At 37.2% G+C, this 15818-nt stretch overlaps 1 protein-coding gene across 1 annotated transcript in view; it reads left to right on the forward strand.

The window, feature by feature from the left end:
* The window catches only part of cntn3a.2 (contactin 3a, tandem duplicate 2), a 62910-nt gene that overhangs the window by 36624 nt on the left and 10468 nt on the right, over positions 1-15818 (forward strand). Inside the window, exons 14-18 of the mRNA XM_047374338.1 lie at positions 7229-7387; positions 10558-10707; positions 10792-10862; positions 13435-13669; positions 14168-14277. Coding sequence (XP_047230294.1) covers positions 7229-7387; positions 10558-10707; positions 10792-10862; positions 13435-13669; positions 14168-14277 — 725 coding nt within the window. The remainder of the gene's footprint in view (positions 1-7228; positions 7388-10557; positions 10708-10791; positions 10863-13434; positions 13670-14167; positions 14278-15818) is intronic.

Consider the following 15818-nt stretch of genomic DNA (forward strand, 5'->3'; position numbering starts at 1 on the left):
TGTAGGAACAGAAAAATACGTTTTTTTTCTAGCTTTCTCTCCGTAGTGTCAGGAATAGCAGTTGCTGAAGAACAAGGTTTTTATATTCCTCATCAAAGATACAGTGATCACAGAAAAAAATGTTTTAAATTGTCTGTAGCATTTTATGTCAGTGATTAGCTCAGTTAGCATAGCTAGGGTTGTCAACACAGAGACCTGTGTGTTTTTACTGTTCAGCTTTCCTGTTGTTTTCTGGAGGTCTCACTTTCTCTCTCTCTCTTGTTATCTCACAGCCTGATCAACCCACAAATGTTTCAACAGTCCGTAGAAAATACAGTTTCATTTTAAAGAGCTACTTTCAGCTCTGTGCTACCTCTGGCTTAATTCTGAACACTTCATTGATACTGAAATTAGCTAACGTTGAGCCTTCTTCCAGCAGTAACAACTGCTGTAAAGAGTGTGATTGGTACACTTTATATGGAGTGTTAACTGATCTGAAAAAGATTGGATTTTAAGTTTCTGACCTGCCAGGTCAGGACTCTTCAAACTGTATATTTGGTTGGAGTTCAGGCTTTCCATGTAAGCTCTACTAGCATTTGAAACAAGTAAAATGTTTTGTTTTATTATTAAGTACATTTCATTCCTGTGTACATTTTTATTTTTTTCGAGATGTTTTTGCAAATTACATTTCATTTCAATTCTATCTCAATTACATTTGAGTCAAACTGTCAAAGCAAGATGTCATTTTACTCATATAACTTTATTGGCCTTCAAAATGAACCAGTTCTGTGTACTTCTGACACTGCATCTGCAGCTGTCCTGACTCAGTGCATAGCAATAGCATGTGTATCATGCAGTACTCACATAATGTTCAATCAAGTAATATATATCGATGGCTGCCACACAAGTTGTTTTAAGCATGTTTTAATTCTGAAATGTATGTGTGGTGGAGGAAGACAAGAGATAATAAAAGAAAAATCACAGGAAAAAGATCCAGAATGCTATAAATTTGCGACAATATAATAAAGAAAATTGTACCTATTCTAGATTGAACAAAGAGAAATCAACAACTGCCTTTCTGATTATTGAGATTGTTGTTACATTATCAGTTTTCACTTTTAAAGCAATAAGGAGCTGCAGTGTCCTAAATAATTGTGCAATGAAGTGGCATACAAGCGTGACAGAGAACATTTTCAGTGAGTCTCTGTGAAAAAGCATAACACACCTTGAACCATGCATTGGTTCTAAGGGTCTGTATGCATAGACTTTTAACAAGGTGAAATAAATTCCTGTATTAACAATGTTTAGATGTTATAAAGGAATCAAAGTAAGCTTGTGAGCTTCTGCATAACTTTCCGCATAACTATTTTGCATAACTGTGAGGACTTAGCCTGCCATCAAATTGATTTAGTGTCAAAAAACATTTTCAAAAGAACAAAGCCAGAACATTTGTATTTTTAAAGGGGCTAATGTAGCACTCAGGCAGGACAGATGCAAAGTTTGAAAGTTATTCTCTCTCTACATACCTTTTGGCGCCTCCAGGAACTCTTGACAATAAACAAATGCCTTTAATTTGATGCTTCTGACATCCTGACAACTCATCTCTGGACAAAGTTAATTAAGATGACTCTGCTCTACTTTTTTATGGGAAGAATATGTCATGGAAAGATGATAAATGACTGAATTGACTAAACAGTGGGCCGGGGTGTGATCTTACTTTAAGGGTTCCCAGTTGTGATGGACGAAAGGAAAAAGCAACTCTTATTGTAGATTTAACCCAGGGGAGGTTCAAGTGAAAACAATATTGGTAACACCTGACATTGTAAATCTGTATCCTTGATTAATTAATGTGTGTATTACTCAATTAATTAAGAGATTATTTAAACAGTAATCCATCAATAGAACATGTGATGGCTGTCACAAATTGGTTTACTTGGTAGGAACATCTTTAGAATGTTCTATTGACAAATAATTGTTGTAAGGGTGTAGGAGAGTTTTTAAGACACAAAACTACAGGGAAACATATTTTTGGGAATATTAAGACATAGCAGTATCATAATTACCTTCTGTTTGAAATAGATATTTTTAGGTTGCTGCAATCCTGCCAGTTTCTTTTTGGGTCATTGAGAGGGACTTAATCTTGTGTTAATGGGTTCTTACTGTAAATGTCTGGGTTGGGTCAGTGCAAAACATCCCACTTGTTTAACTGCTGCGGAGCCTGGATTGTGTTGGACACATTTTAGTTTCCATCTCCGTTGAGTCATCCATGCCACTTTGCTGCACTTGATTTAATCAGAGCAAATAACATTTAGCTTTATAGCTCACATTGCATCTCTTGCTTTTGTGCACTTTGCAAAGAATATTTGGATGTTTTCACATGTAAATTCAGGTCTGCACTGGAGGCAAATATTTTCTAAGTAAATATGACAAGAACATTGTTTTGCAAACAGCTGAAATTGTGTAAACGGGTATTGTCTGAACATCGAGATGCTTTTAAAGCTCTCTAAATGTAAATGTAAATATTCCTAATTGGCAGCTGACAGGCGTACTGAATTGCTTCACCATCATCATTTCGGCAATGTATGCTCTCAAATAGATTTCAAAGCCTGATGAGCCTTTTTTTCATCCCTCTTTTTCAATAATTAACTGACTCATCTTTAGGGTGTCAAATGAATATATAGGTATATTATATGGACTTATATGCAGTATAAAACCTGTCAGGCCACTTAATGACAAAAAAAGAGATGGAAAAAGGTTCATCTTACTGATCTTTACTGTTTTGTTTACACAATAGATAAAAAGATGCATTAAGAACCCCTGAACAGCATTGAGGACCATTGAAATGAAAAGTGCCTACTATTTCCTATTAAATTAGAAGCCAACAAAAATGTTACATTTGTATTAGCTAAACGAAACTGATATGATTAAGGCAGCATTAGAATTAGAAATGCATGCACTTTAGATTGACAATAAATAGCTTTAAAAGTAGGTTTGTAGTAACGCTTGATTTGGAAGGTAGATTTTGAGTTACAGCTAAACATTTGATGTAAACGATAAATGGAAAATAAAATATATGCCACTTGAGTAGCCTAGAAAGGTGTATGTACACTGCAAGCAGCAAACACAGATATGTGATGCAGCAATTGCAATTTTTTTGTGTTGATTTTAATTTCAAGTTTGTGTGAAGCTCCAACTATCTTGTCTCTCAACAAGAGCTTTAATTAAAAGCATTCTGAGCTTTTTTTATTAAAATCTGTTTAACTTTAAAATTATTTGAGTGTTGATATTACATTTAACTTTAACAGCTTTTTTTTCCAAATGACCTAACTGTAATTTTTCTTTCTGAGTCATTAGAAATTTACAAATGTTATTCTCTTGGTTATTTGCAGGTTTTGTTTTCTACAAATCAATCCCTAATGAAAAAATGCCAGGATATGTCATGTAGAAGCTATGTTACAGCTTAACAGTTTAATCTTTTTTTTATGCAAACTTCAGAACACAAAATCCATATGACAGGGTTTCTTTTTTTTTTACACAAGTCCATTTAATATAAAATGCAGGAGAGTCCAGCATAAGGTCTGATTTACAATAAGATGTGTTAGATTGTTCAATCATCCTTTCATTTTCTGGTCACTGTAGAGTCATTAATAATTGTTGTTAGGAGCAGAGGTGATCTTAGAAACGAGTGTGTATGTGTGAGAGACGAGTCACTGTGCTGGGTGCAGCTCTAATGTATGATGTAATTTAACGCAATTGATGAAATAATAATTACAGGTCAGCCATTTTTAACCTGTCTTTGAAATGTTTTTTTCATTATAAACAAGGCTAGCATGGCTAACTGTGACAACCAGTTGGTTTATAGCAGCTAGCAATACGCATTGTTGCTAGCAGTGGTGCATTCATGGACCAGAAAGAAAACAGACTTATTAGTGCCCCTCTAACCATTCACCATTCAAGCAGTGCAAGCGGAATACCAGCTAGTTTATGTCAGCTGGAGATTGTGTTGTCTCTACGAACAGTTCTTTCGTTAATGTGTTCATCTTGCAGCCCAGGAACGATCTACAGTTGAAATCAGATATTTACATACATTGTACAAAAATACACAAAATCATTTTTCATTGTCTAATATTAAATCAGACGAAACCTTCCTTGTTGGTTGTAGGTTAATTACTATTACAAAAAGTATTACTATTTGGTAAATGCCAAAATAATGAGAGGGACTGTTTTGCGTTTTTTTTTTTACTTTCTTTTTATTTAGAAGTTAACATACATTTCTGTTGTTTCTGGTAACATTGCATTTTAAATAGGTACACAGATTTGGGTCAAACTTTTTGGGTCGATTTCTACAATCTTTGCTGGAAGTTTGACCAATTCTTCCTGACAGGACTGATTGTAGGACACCTTGCTCATACACCTTTTTAGCTCACAAGAATTTCTATGGGGCTGCGATCAGGGCTTAATGGTGGACAGTCCTTGTTCTTAAGCCCCTTTGTAACTAAGTTGATTCTTGGACTTGAGCCAATGTCCATTTGGAAGACCAATTTTTCCAATGCTTTAACCATCTGGCGTATGTTTTGAGATGCTACTTCAACATCTAAACTTAATGTCCTTTCCTCATGGTGCCATTTATTTTGTGAAGAACACCAATCCCTCGTGCAACAACAACAACATCCCCTGACAACGTGATGCTACCAACCCTGTGCTTTACAGTTAGGATTGTGTTGCTGGGCTTGATAGCTTCCCCTTTTGTCAAAAAATGTAATAATTGTCAGTATGGCCAAACAGTTCAGCTTTAGTTTCATCAGGCCACAGGACATATTTTCCAAAAATAAAGGTCTATTTCCCTGAGTGCATTTGCAAATTGAAACCTAGCTGTCTGAATGGCCTTTAAGCCCATGGTGTACATATTAGTTTCACAGTGGTCAGCATCTTAGCAAGGTCTATTGCTTTTGTTTCAGGGTCTATACATACATTTCAAACCAAAATACATCTCTGGGACACACCAACCCATCTCCTTCCTGCAGTGTGATGGCTGAACAATCCCATGGTGTTTTTATTGTTTCTAGTTGACAGATGGACAAGGCTTCTCCAGGGGTCTGGAAATTGTACCCAAGGATGAACCAGACTTGTGGAGGTCCACAATTCTCTTCCTTATATCTTGATTGATTTATTTTGATTTCCCCATGATGTCACAGAAAGAAGGAATGTGTTTGTGGTTTTTGAGGTCTACAGGTGTACCTTCAATTAACTCAACTCAGAAGTTTCCAAAGCCATGATTTCATCATCTAGGCTTTCCAGAGTATCTTGTATGTAAACTTTTTCATTTAAAAAAAGTAAGAAACACTTTACCTGAATAAAGCTCCCTGCCATTTAATAGAATAAAACTAATTTTGGTAATACTGACTGTCCAACATATGAAAGGAGTAGTCTGATTTATTGTCAGACAGCGATAAAAGGTTGTAGGAATAAGGCAGATAGCTGTGCAGTTAAATTCTGTAAAAAGATTATTTGATACATTTGGAATTTAATAGAAAGTTACAGAAATAAAAGCCTCTCCAAACGTAATCAAAAATGATTAACTTTCTTGGGGAGTAAATGAAACCTCATTTTGCTTTCATTTATCTCAGTGGGTACAATTCATGGTTCTTACCACAAGGAATCGTTTTCTATTTTGATTATTTCAGGCTGACTAAAGACATAAATAGCACGCATCGTCCTTTGTAATGACAATAACAGAAAAAGTGGTTAACACTGTTGTTTGCAATGATCATATTTTTTGTATTCCTATATTTTTTCGTCATGTTTCAGAGTGTGATTTTCAGTCTTTATTTGGTCCCCTCTGCTCCGCGCACTGAAGGTCGATGATAATCTCTTCTGTCACAAAAGGCTCTTGAGTGATCATCTGGATGCTTGTTTTCAACAATAGCAGCATTTAATGCTTTAGATGATGCCTCACAAACAATCCTCAGGATGAGGAGGATGGTTATGGAGAAGGTCACTGTGTAAAGATAACATCATGGTCAATAACATTCAAACCACTTGGGGAACACTCTCGCTATAGTTTAACAGCTGCATCCCCTGTTGCGGTCCTGAAAAGGAGATACATCAGTCACTCCGTTTCGTGTGCTGCTTGAGTTTTATTATTGTTTCACCACTGATATTCAGAACTGACAAGTGAGATTGTACATTTCACAAAGTTGGGTGAGATTCAAATCAGATCTGCATAATATTGCCGTCTGGCTGTGCCGAGTGAGAAATAAAAACCCAGACTGACACTTGTCTCGTCTGTTCATGTTAATGAGAGATCACTGAAACGCTCCAGGGAGACTCGCCACATCCTGTTGCCTTCAGCCAACCAAATATAATTAAGAGGATAAGGAATTGATCCTTGATTGTCTCCCCCATTAATATGTATTAATGAGGCCAGTATATTAAAGTTTTTGTTATCAAGAGCCACTAATGAGTTTTAAAGTGATTAATATCTCTAAAGCCAAAGCTTTAAGGCCAGACATATGAGGGCAGCAGGAGAAAGGTGTAAGCTGCAGATCAGATGTTACTCGTTGAGGTTCATTCATACTCATTTGTGGTTGTTGTTTTTTTTTATTTATAAATTAAAATATAGTCAATAATTAGAATTATTAGCTGTAAATTAGGAGCCATTTCTCTGAATAGAGTTGGGAGCATTTTTTTTAATTATTCTTATTCTGCAGTCTGACTCGCTGTTCTCCAGTGGTCCATTATTTCTGATGAGCCAACACATTCAATAAAACAGGGAGCTAAAGTAAAACATCACACCGCTTAATTGGTGGGATAATTCAAATAAATGATAAAACTTTGGCTCCTTGGGGGTGCAAGGACCCTGTCTTCATCTTTTAGCTTTTAATTTGACTCCCTGCTTCTCTCCTGTTCAATCGATCTATTACCGCGAGGACCATGAAAGGCAGGGATTACATGTTGGGAGAAAAGAGGAGGATAAATCCTGAATTAACTTTTAATTCCTTGTGAAGGGCACTGCTTCCAGTGGCAGTTTTTTTTTTTTTTTTGCAGAATGTTCTTCTGCTAGTGTGAATCTGAAGACCTAAAAGCTGTGGAGCATTACAATTTGGGCTGGTTCTGTTTTCCAATAATTGCGTTCTCATATTTTCTTTGCAGAATGTGCAAGCACACCCATCCTTGTCAAATCGCTGTCGTCTGTGCGTCCTCTGCATGTGCGATTTCCTCAAGGTGTCTGTTCCTGTGTTTGAGCCAGGTCCACCCAGCCCCCCGGACTCAGTGACGGTGGAGGAGGTGACAGACAGCACGGCCCAGCTGGCGTGGAGCCCCGGCAGAGACAACGGCAGCCCCATAACCAACTACATCATTCAGACAAAAACTCCATTCACTGTGGGCTGGCAGAGGGTCAATACAGGTTCTCCATGCTTTTCCATCTTAAAGCATATTCATTGATGTGTCATATGCATGTAATAACTTGATGGTCCCTGCAGGGAGGTTTTGGATTTCTTCCTTTTCAGTCTCTTTGATGGGTCAGAGTGTCGGGTCAGATGCAGAGTAAAACACCTCAGTTGTTGGCGTTTCAAGTTCTTTTTCAATATAAAATTATTTTATTTATTATTTTAAAATAAATGTCCATTCCATCTGCTTCAAGACTTTTTAGCTGATACTTCATTTTTGTTTCTCAACATCTGAATTGATGTTTTTGTAAATATTGATAGACACAACCTTCAGATTGAAATTAATGTAATCATGTCATTTTATTAAAAAGGAGGCAATAAAACATGGATTCTTTAGGACAAAACAAGCCCTAAGTTAATAATAAAGGGCTTTTTGGGATATTTTGAAGTGGGGTTCAGTCGAGAGGTTTCATAAACTCAATATCTTGTCTGCAGTAGATGCAGTAACTCTTAGCATCTTCACCAACACCTAAATAGAGCAGGACTAAGAGCAAAGTAGCTTTCTGCCAAGTTCACATGACTCCAATCTCAAAAAGGGTCTTAACAGTTTATACAAATGCTGCTATATAAACATTTAAAATGTATCTGCTATGCATTAAATGACAACTAATAAATAATTTAAAAGTTGTTTAAACTAAAGACCAAGTTTTTTGTGGCTATCAACAATTCATTCTTTGTTTAAAAGAAGGGGTCCTACACACTATTTAATTTGCTTTTGGGTTTTTTTAGGTTTGGATAAGTATGAAAAATACAGTCATATTCAGAAACATAGAATATGTGTTCCAATGAGAATTGTTTGTCAGTGTAGGAGTATGTTTTGAAAACAACCTTTAAGCATACCTTTCAAAAAGCCCACGTTTCTGTATTAAAACAAAGTTTTTTTTTATTTTTCTAATCTTAAATGTTGTGTTTTCATTAGCTGTAAACAGAAAATCCTCATAATATACAGAAATAATGGCTTGAAAAGAATTTAGATAATTTCTTATTACTTTCTTCAAAGTTTACCTACATTTACAATTTTACCAGGGGTGACGGTCTGAGTCGTTGTGTCGTTGGGCGAGACACTTTACCCACCTTGCCTGCTGATGCTGGTCAGAGTGCCGATTGTATGGGAGCCTCACTTCTGTCAGTCTGCTCCAGGGCAGCTGTGGCTGCGATGTAGCTCTCCACTGTCAGTGTGTGAATGTGTGTATGAATGGTGGACTGACTGATTGTACTGTGAAGCGCCTTGGAGTCCTTGGACTTGATAAAGCGCTATATAAGTACTGGCCATTTAGCATTTCTTTAGTATTTGGTGAAACTTAAGACTGAATGGCTTGGGTCAAACATTCTACAAGCTTCTCTTAAGAGTTTGTCTGAATTTTGGCCCATTCCTCCTGACGGAACTGGTGGAACTGATTTAGGTTTGCGAGCCGCCTTGTTCACGCACACGTTTTCTGCTCTGCCCACAAATTTTCGATATTACTGTGATCAGGACTTTATTGTCTCTCCAAAACATTGACTATGTTGTCCTTTGGACACTTTTTACAAGTTTGACAGTAATTCTCCATTTGGAAGACCCATTTGTGCCCAAGCTTTAACTTTCCGCCTGGTGTCTTGGGATGCTGTATCTATTTACACACATGGCTCTTTCTTTCCAAAGTCATCTAGTGTGAAATCTACACCAGTCCTTCTTGTTCCAAAGCACTCCCACAACAAGATGGCGCCACCCCCGTACTTGACAATTGTTATGATGTTCTCCGGCTTGCAAGCTTTAAAATGTTTTATCTATTAGTGACACCTTAAATAGCTATGCTTATTTGAAACAACATGTAGAGATATTTTATGTAACTTTACCTTTTACTTAAAGAACACCCCCTGTTGCCAAGAAGCTGATGCCAATAAAAAAACAGAAAATCATTTTGATTTTAAAGATAAACTCATGGGGAATTAGAAAAGGTTTAGCCTGACCTAACTGTTGACATTTTCATTTTTATTTGTTGCTGTGGGAGTTGTGCTCATAATAATATTTTGCTCCCAAACAAATGGCTTATTAAGGGATTTGTTTAACTGTTCTGTCTTTAAAAAAGTTACACATCAAAATGTACACAGCGAAGATAAATAAATGCAAAAAAAAAAAAAATCATGCATCACAGTGTGTTACAGTCAGTACAGTTAATAATAGTATTATTATTTCATATAATATTAATATTAGACCAAAATATAAGATAAAACATAAGGAAAGGGAGGTGTTTTTAAACCACCTTATTCAATGTTTTCACATTTATTATCATTACTTACATGTTACGCTTGTTTAAGCTCATCAGTTGAATGTTGTAATGTGTTAATGGTCTATTACCCTTTTCATTTGTGGTGAATAATGCAAAAGCGTTTGGGCCTTTTGTCTTGTTTTGCAAAAACAAGAGGTTAACGTATCATTTCTTCATACCAAATAACTATAACAAGCATAAACAGTATTTGAGTTCCATTACTTGTATCACTTATCCACAATAATTTCAATTTTTGTGTACAGTTTTTTTGGTTCTTGCTGATGTGTTCAGCAGCAATATTTTGCTGACAAACTTCTTATTTAAAGCTACAAAATGTTGAATATTATCATTAAAAAGCTATTTTGCTTCTGCTCCCCACAAGCTGTAAACAGAATTGTTAATGCAGTGGCACTAAAGTGTTTTGCAGACATCAGTGCAAACAGCAAAACCTTTTAAAATGTATTTTAGTTTACCCAGCATTTGTCCTTTTATATTCAGGAATCCAAATGAAATTTTTCCATAGTCGGTTCAAATAAATTTGTTATTTTCTGTGGCGTTCATTTAGTTGCAGAATCTTTGCATTTTTCAGTTCTAAGCATCCAGATAAACTGTGTGTTAAATAGAAAGTCACAAACACATTTTGTAAGGGCAGTTCTCGCTATAATAGTTTTCCACTTCAGTGAGATATTCAGTGAATTTATGTAACATTCTAAACCTAATTTTGATCTGCCTTCCTTGTTTTGTGTGTGCACATTGCAAAGCCAATTACATGCTATAGCCAACTTGCTTTATATTTATTTATTACATTTATATCATTCAACAGTGGTCTTGTGTGTAATATAAGACTTGTTCATATAACAATGTGTTATTTTTTCCAGTTCCAGAGGTAATTGATGGTAACACCCTCACAGCTACTGTGGTTGACCTGAATGCCTGGGTCGAGTACGAGTTCCGGGTATTGGCCAAAAACGGTGTTGGAGTCGGGGAACCCAGTCCCGTGTTGGTGAAGACCAGAACAGAGGACGCAGGTGCAGTAAATTCATTTAACATTAAATCCTACTGCTTTATTTTTATGCATGCAGATGAGTTGCTCAAGTTATTTTGTTTTGCAGTTCCTGATGCAGCCCCTAGTGATGTGGGTGGAGGGGGTGGAAGCAGATATGAACTGGTGATCACATGGGAGGTAAGTCATCAGTCTTATGTTCTTTTCTAGCTATTATTCACTGTGTTTACAGTCAGTCTTTTTTATCCTTGTGTGAGGTCAGGGGAAGTCTGATGATGCATTTAATTTTATTTATTTTATTAATGTAGATATAACAACCGTTTCCAGTTTGTTAAAGTACAGTGTGTTGAAGTATTCGTGCCCCTAGATGTTTTCCACATTTTGTTACATTTCAATCTCAATCTTCTATGTATTTTATTGGAATTTTCTGTTACAGACCAACACATTGTGGTGTATAATTTTAAAGTGGAATACTTTACAATTATGTAAAGTAAATACATTTCCTGGGCCATCCCCTGGGCCTCCTCCTGGTGGGATGTGCCTGGAACAACACCTGAGGGAAGGGTCCTGGGGGCATCTGACAGATGCTAGAGCCACCTCAGCTGACTCCTCACAGTGTTGAGGCGCAGCGTCTCTAATCCAAGCTCCTTCCAGATGCGCCCGGCTACCCTGTAGAGGAAGCTCATTTCAGCAGCTTATATGCAGGATCTCGTTCTTTCGTTCATGGCCCAAAGTTCATAACCATAGGTGAAGGTAGAAACACAGACCGACTGGTAGATCAAGAGCTTCACCCATCGGCTCAGCTCTTTGTGGCACAACAGACTGGCGCAGCATCCACATTGCTGCGGTGGCCACCCCAATCTCCCATGCTATTTTCCCCTTCTTCGTGAACAAGATCATGTTTCAGTGTAGAAATGGTATGTTCAAGATGATGTGCAGTGTTAATTTTTCACCACACACTGTGTTTTGCTTGTAGGCCAAAACAGTTAATGTTGGTTTTATCAGACCAGAGCCCCGTCACCTTGTTCCCGTGTCCCCTACATGGCTTGTTGCAAACTTTAAACACAGCTTCTTATGGCATTCTTTCAGCAATGGCTTTCTTCTTGCCACTCCTTCATAAAGGCCAGATTTGTGGAGTGCCTGACATATAGTTGCACTGTAAACAGATTCTGTGGATCTCTGCTGCTCAGCCAGAGCTACCAGGGATCTCTTAACTTCTTTGATTAATCCTCTTCTTGCCTGCCTTGTCAGTTTAGATAGACGGCATGTATTGGTAGGCTTGCAGTTTTGCCATTAGTGGCCATTTTCCACTCTGGTTGTATTCCATTCGGTCTTTTTGTATGATGGATTAGCCATGTTGCCATAATATATTCAATGCTTGGCATATTTAATAGCCCAACCCCACTTTAAACTTCCTCCTGACTTGTCTAATGTTTCATTGTTCTTTATTCAGCTGATATTTCTACAATGTTCTCAAACAAACCTCTGATGCCTTCAAAGAAGATGATTCATGATTACATTAAATGACACAGTGACAAAGTGGATTCTAACATGGTGATCTTCTGAATGCAATTAGCTGCACTAGATTTTCTTTGGGTATGTGCAACAAATGGAGTTTTGACGAAAATTCAGAATGAAAGACTCACCTTCACCGCCTCCACCTTCCAATGACTCTTCGGTGCGTCTCCCGGCCTTCCAATCAGCATGCTGTCCGTCTGATTCTCCATCCAATCACCTTCCGACACCTTGCTTTTAAAGGAGCTTCTACCGTGTTCATCTTCGCTTGTCAGCTGAGCTCATCCCTCCTCCACCCCACCTCCACCATCTTCCTTCCCATCTACTCCTGGCTTCTCGCTCCCTGGCCGCCAATCCACCACCAGTGTCAGATCAGGGGGAAGACATATTTAAATCTAAGCCTTACAAATGATCATCTTAGCTCATGTCATTCTCAGCATTCATGTCTTCCTCCCAGATCCGAGCGCCAAAGGAATAACCATGTAATTTATCATCATTAAAACTTCTCTAATTGCCATCCCTTTCTTTGTGAGTCTTTTCAGATTGAAATGCACACCACACTTTTTTAAATTTTTATCTGAGACCATTTGAAAACCATCCATCCTTTTCCTTCCACTTCTCAATTATTTATTACTTTGTTTGGTTCGTCTTACTGAATCTTAAAAATTGCAGTTTCAAAATAGAATAGAATAGAATAGAATAGAATAGAATAGAATAGAATAGAATAGAATTATCCTTTATTGTCCCAAAGTGGGGAAATTCAGCAACGTAAAAGGCAAATGGAAGCATACAGGTACTAAAAAAGGTAGCATAAAAAAACTATAAAAATTAAAATGTACGGTAAGAGTAGACTGTACAGTAAAGGAAAAAAAGATCACAGCAAATAATTACTGCAGCTCGCTCAAGTCAGCAATGATTAAGTCTAAAATTTAAATAAACTAGTTTGGTAGCTGGCAAATGAGATTAGGTTCTGAGTTAACGAGCTGACTTCCTATTTTATTTAATAATTTCCTATTTTATTAAATTAAGAACTTAAAAACTGCCTGCAAGGTCTGTAATTAGCACAGACGCCTTTTAAAATCTGACTTCTTGTTTCATTATATCAGGTAGAACGTGAAAGCAATTTCTGGGTCATGCATGTCTGAGTCTGCAGTGATTGTGCAAGCCCAACACCGGAGTGAATGTGACTGGTCTGTATATATTTTAATATCACTATAGTTTTGTGTTTCACTCTCAGCCTGTCCCTGAAGAACTGCAGAATGGCGAGAGCTTTGGCTACATCATTGCTTTCCGTGCCTTCGGAGAAGTCAGCTGGACTCACGTGGCCACCTCGGCCCCCGGCGCATCTCGCTATGTGTACCGTAACGACAGCCTTGCGCCCTTTTCTCCATTTCACGTGAAGGTGGGCACTTACAACAGTAAAGGACAGGGCCCCTTCAGCCCCGTGGTCACCATCTACTCTGCAGAGACAGGTAAGGATGGATGAAATGGGGGCAGAACTTAGCAAAGCTGTTTCTTTCTCTGAAAGGGACAAAGATCACAAAAGTGGTTTTACTGTATCTGCTGCTTTAGACTTTAGAAATCCTTTTTAAAGCAAGAGAATGGCAGAAAATGTGGGATACAATTGCAAGACATTTATGTAAGAGTAGGTAGTGCAGTTTTCTCCAAATATCACCACTCACTTGAATGACTTTACCTAGGTAAAAACCAGTTGGCATTTAGATCTATGCTCCCTCTCAGTGTGCTGAGAGGCAGTCAGTTTGTGCTGTAGTGTGTGTCTATTTACCAGCAGCACATTAGTGCAGTGACTCATCTGAGCCCAGATCAAGATTTATAAATGTAGCATTATATATAAATGGAAAAAAGAAAAAAAAAAGAAATATATATATATATATATATATATATATATATATATACCTCAAAGCTGCAGCATCCTTACAGTGCTCAGTCTCGTGTCGTCTGTTTTTCAGAGCCAAGCGGTATGCCAGCAGGGGTTTGGGCTCGTAGTGCCACAGCCTCTGAGATTGAAGTGAATTGGCAGGCTCTCACCATCACCCCTGAAAGGGTTCTGGGCTATGAGGTACTTTCTTTTTGTTATTTTTTCACTCATATAAATGGAAACAACTATATCAAACACACATTTCAAAACGCTTGTCATCACCTCAGTTTGCACCTCAAAGCCATTTCTTTCTCACTCCGTCGCCATGGAAATGGCATTCTTGCGTCTCTTCCAGGCTGCAATTATGCATGTCTTTGTATCAACATGACAGGAAAACATGTCAGACTTTTTTTGGGAGACGAAAGGAAAATTACCCATCCGCATGCTCGCTCTGATCTTGCTGTCATTTATGCAAAATCATGATACACATGACCCCAAAGAAATGCTGGTCCTCATCTCAGAGAACTAGTATTTCACACAAGAAATTGTAGGAACTGTAACAATGTGCTGACTTTTGATTGTAATCTAAATAAAAATAGGATGGATTGATTTTGAACTCATCAGAAACTGGGGCTACCTGATTCATCTGTCTGCTTGTTCAGAATTTTACAATATTTGTCTGTAAGAAAGTTTCTTTTTCATAACCAATCTCTGTCTTTGATCATCAGCAAATACCAAACAAAGAGGATAAAAAAGGAAGTAAATGTGGGCTGGATGTTGCCTGGTATCATGCATTGTTATTCTAATGATTAGGGGTGGTACAAATGATTAATTATGGTACATATCAATTTAAAATTTAATCAGTCAGACTTCAATTAGTGTAATTATTTAAATTTTGTACTTTAGTGTGTGATGCATGATGTATTGCAGAGTTGAATAATGGGACAATAAATTCACAGGCTGACTGACAAATTGTTAATTTATCTAATTGTTTTCGTCATTTAGATTAATTGAAATGGTGAACAGAACCTTAATTGCCTGTTTTGAAAATATTTCTTTAATTATAGCGGAAAGTTTTGCATTTTGATGCCATCATCTTAGGCCGTGTATTAAAGACTGATTTTACAAAAAGAATATCTGAAGTAATAACTAAAATAAATGATTTCTGGCCTAAATTAAGCAGCCATTCTTTCTCTGATGTTTAAGCATAATGAAGGTTTCTCGGAGCAAGTGGAAAAATTCAAGAGCTTGTCTTGTCAGATCATCAAAGCTGACCTCTCTTTAGAAGATACACCCAGCAGCATGATTTCAGTTAAGCTTTCTCCCAGTTGGTATGGAACCAGCTCAAATGTTGTCTTGTCCAACCAGATACACATTTTGCTGAGGTCTAAAGATTTTTACAGTGCCTTTGAAAAATAGTCATACCCCTTAAACCATTTTAGAGTTTGCAATTTTACAGTCTCAATGTATTTTGTAATAGACCAACACAAAGTAGTGCTTGATTCTGAACTGGAATCAGCTTTTTAACAGTTCCAGATCAATCAGATTGGATGCATAGTTTCTGTGAAGATCAATTTTGAAGTCCTGGCAAATATTTTCAATTGGATTTAGGTCAGGACTTTGACTAGGCCATTATAACACATGAATATGCTTTAATCTAAACCACTCTATTGTACCTTGGACTGTGCAGCATGTTTATGGTCCAGTCTCAAGTGTTTTACAGCCTCTGTATTTTATATATA

This window comes from Girardinichthys multiradiatus, chromosome 1 (assembly GCF_021462225.1).
Source record: "Girardinichthys multiradiatus isolate DD_20200921_A chromosome 1, DD_fGirMul_XY1, whole genome shotgun sequence".
Taxonomy (NCBI): Eukaryota; Metazoa; Chordata; class Actinopteri; order Cyprinodontiformes; family Goodeidae; genus Girardinichthys; species Girardinichthys multiradiatus.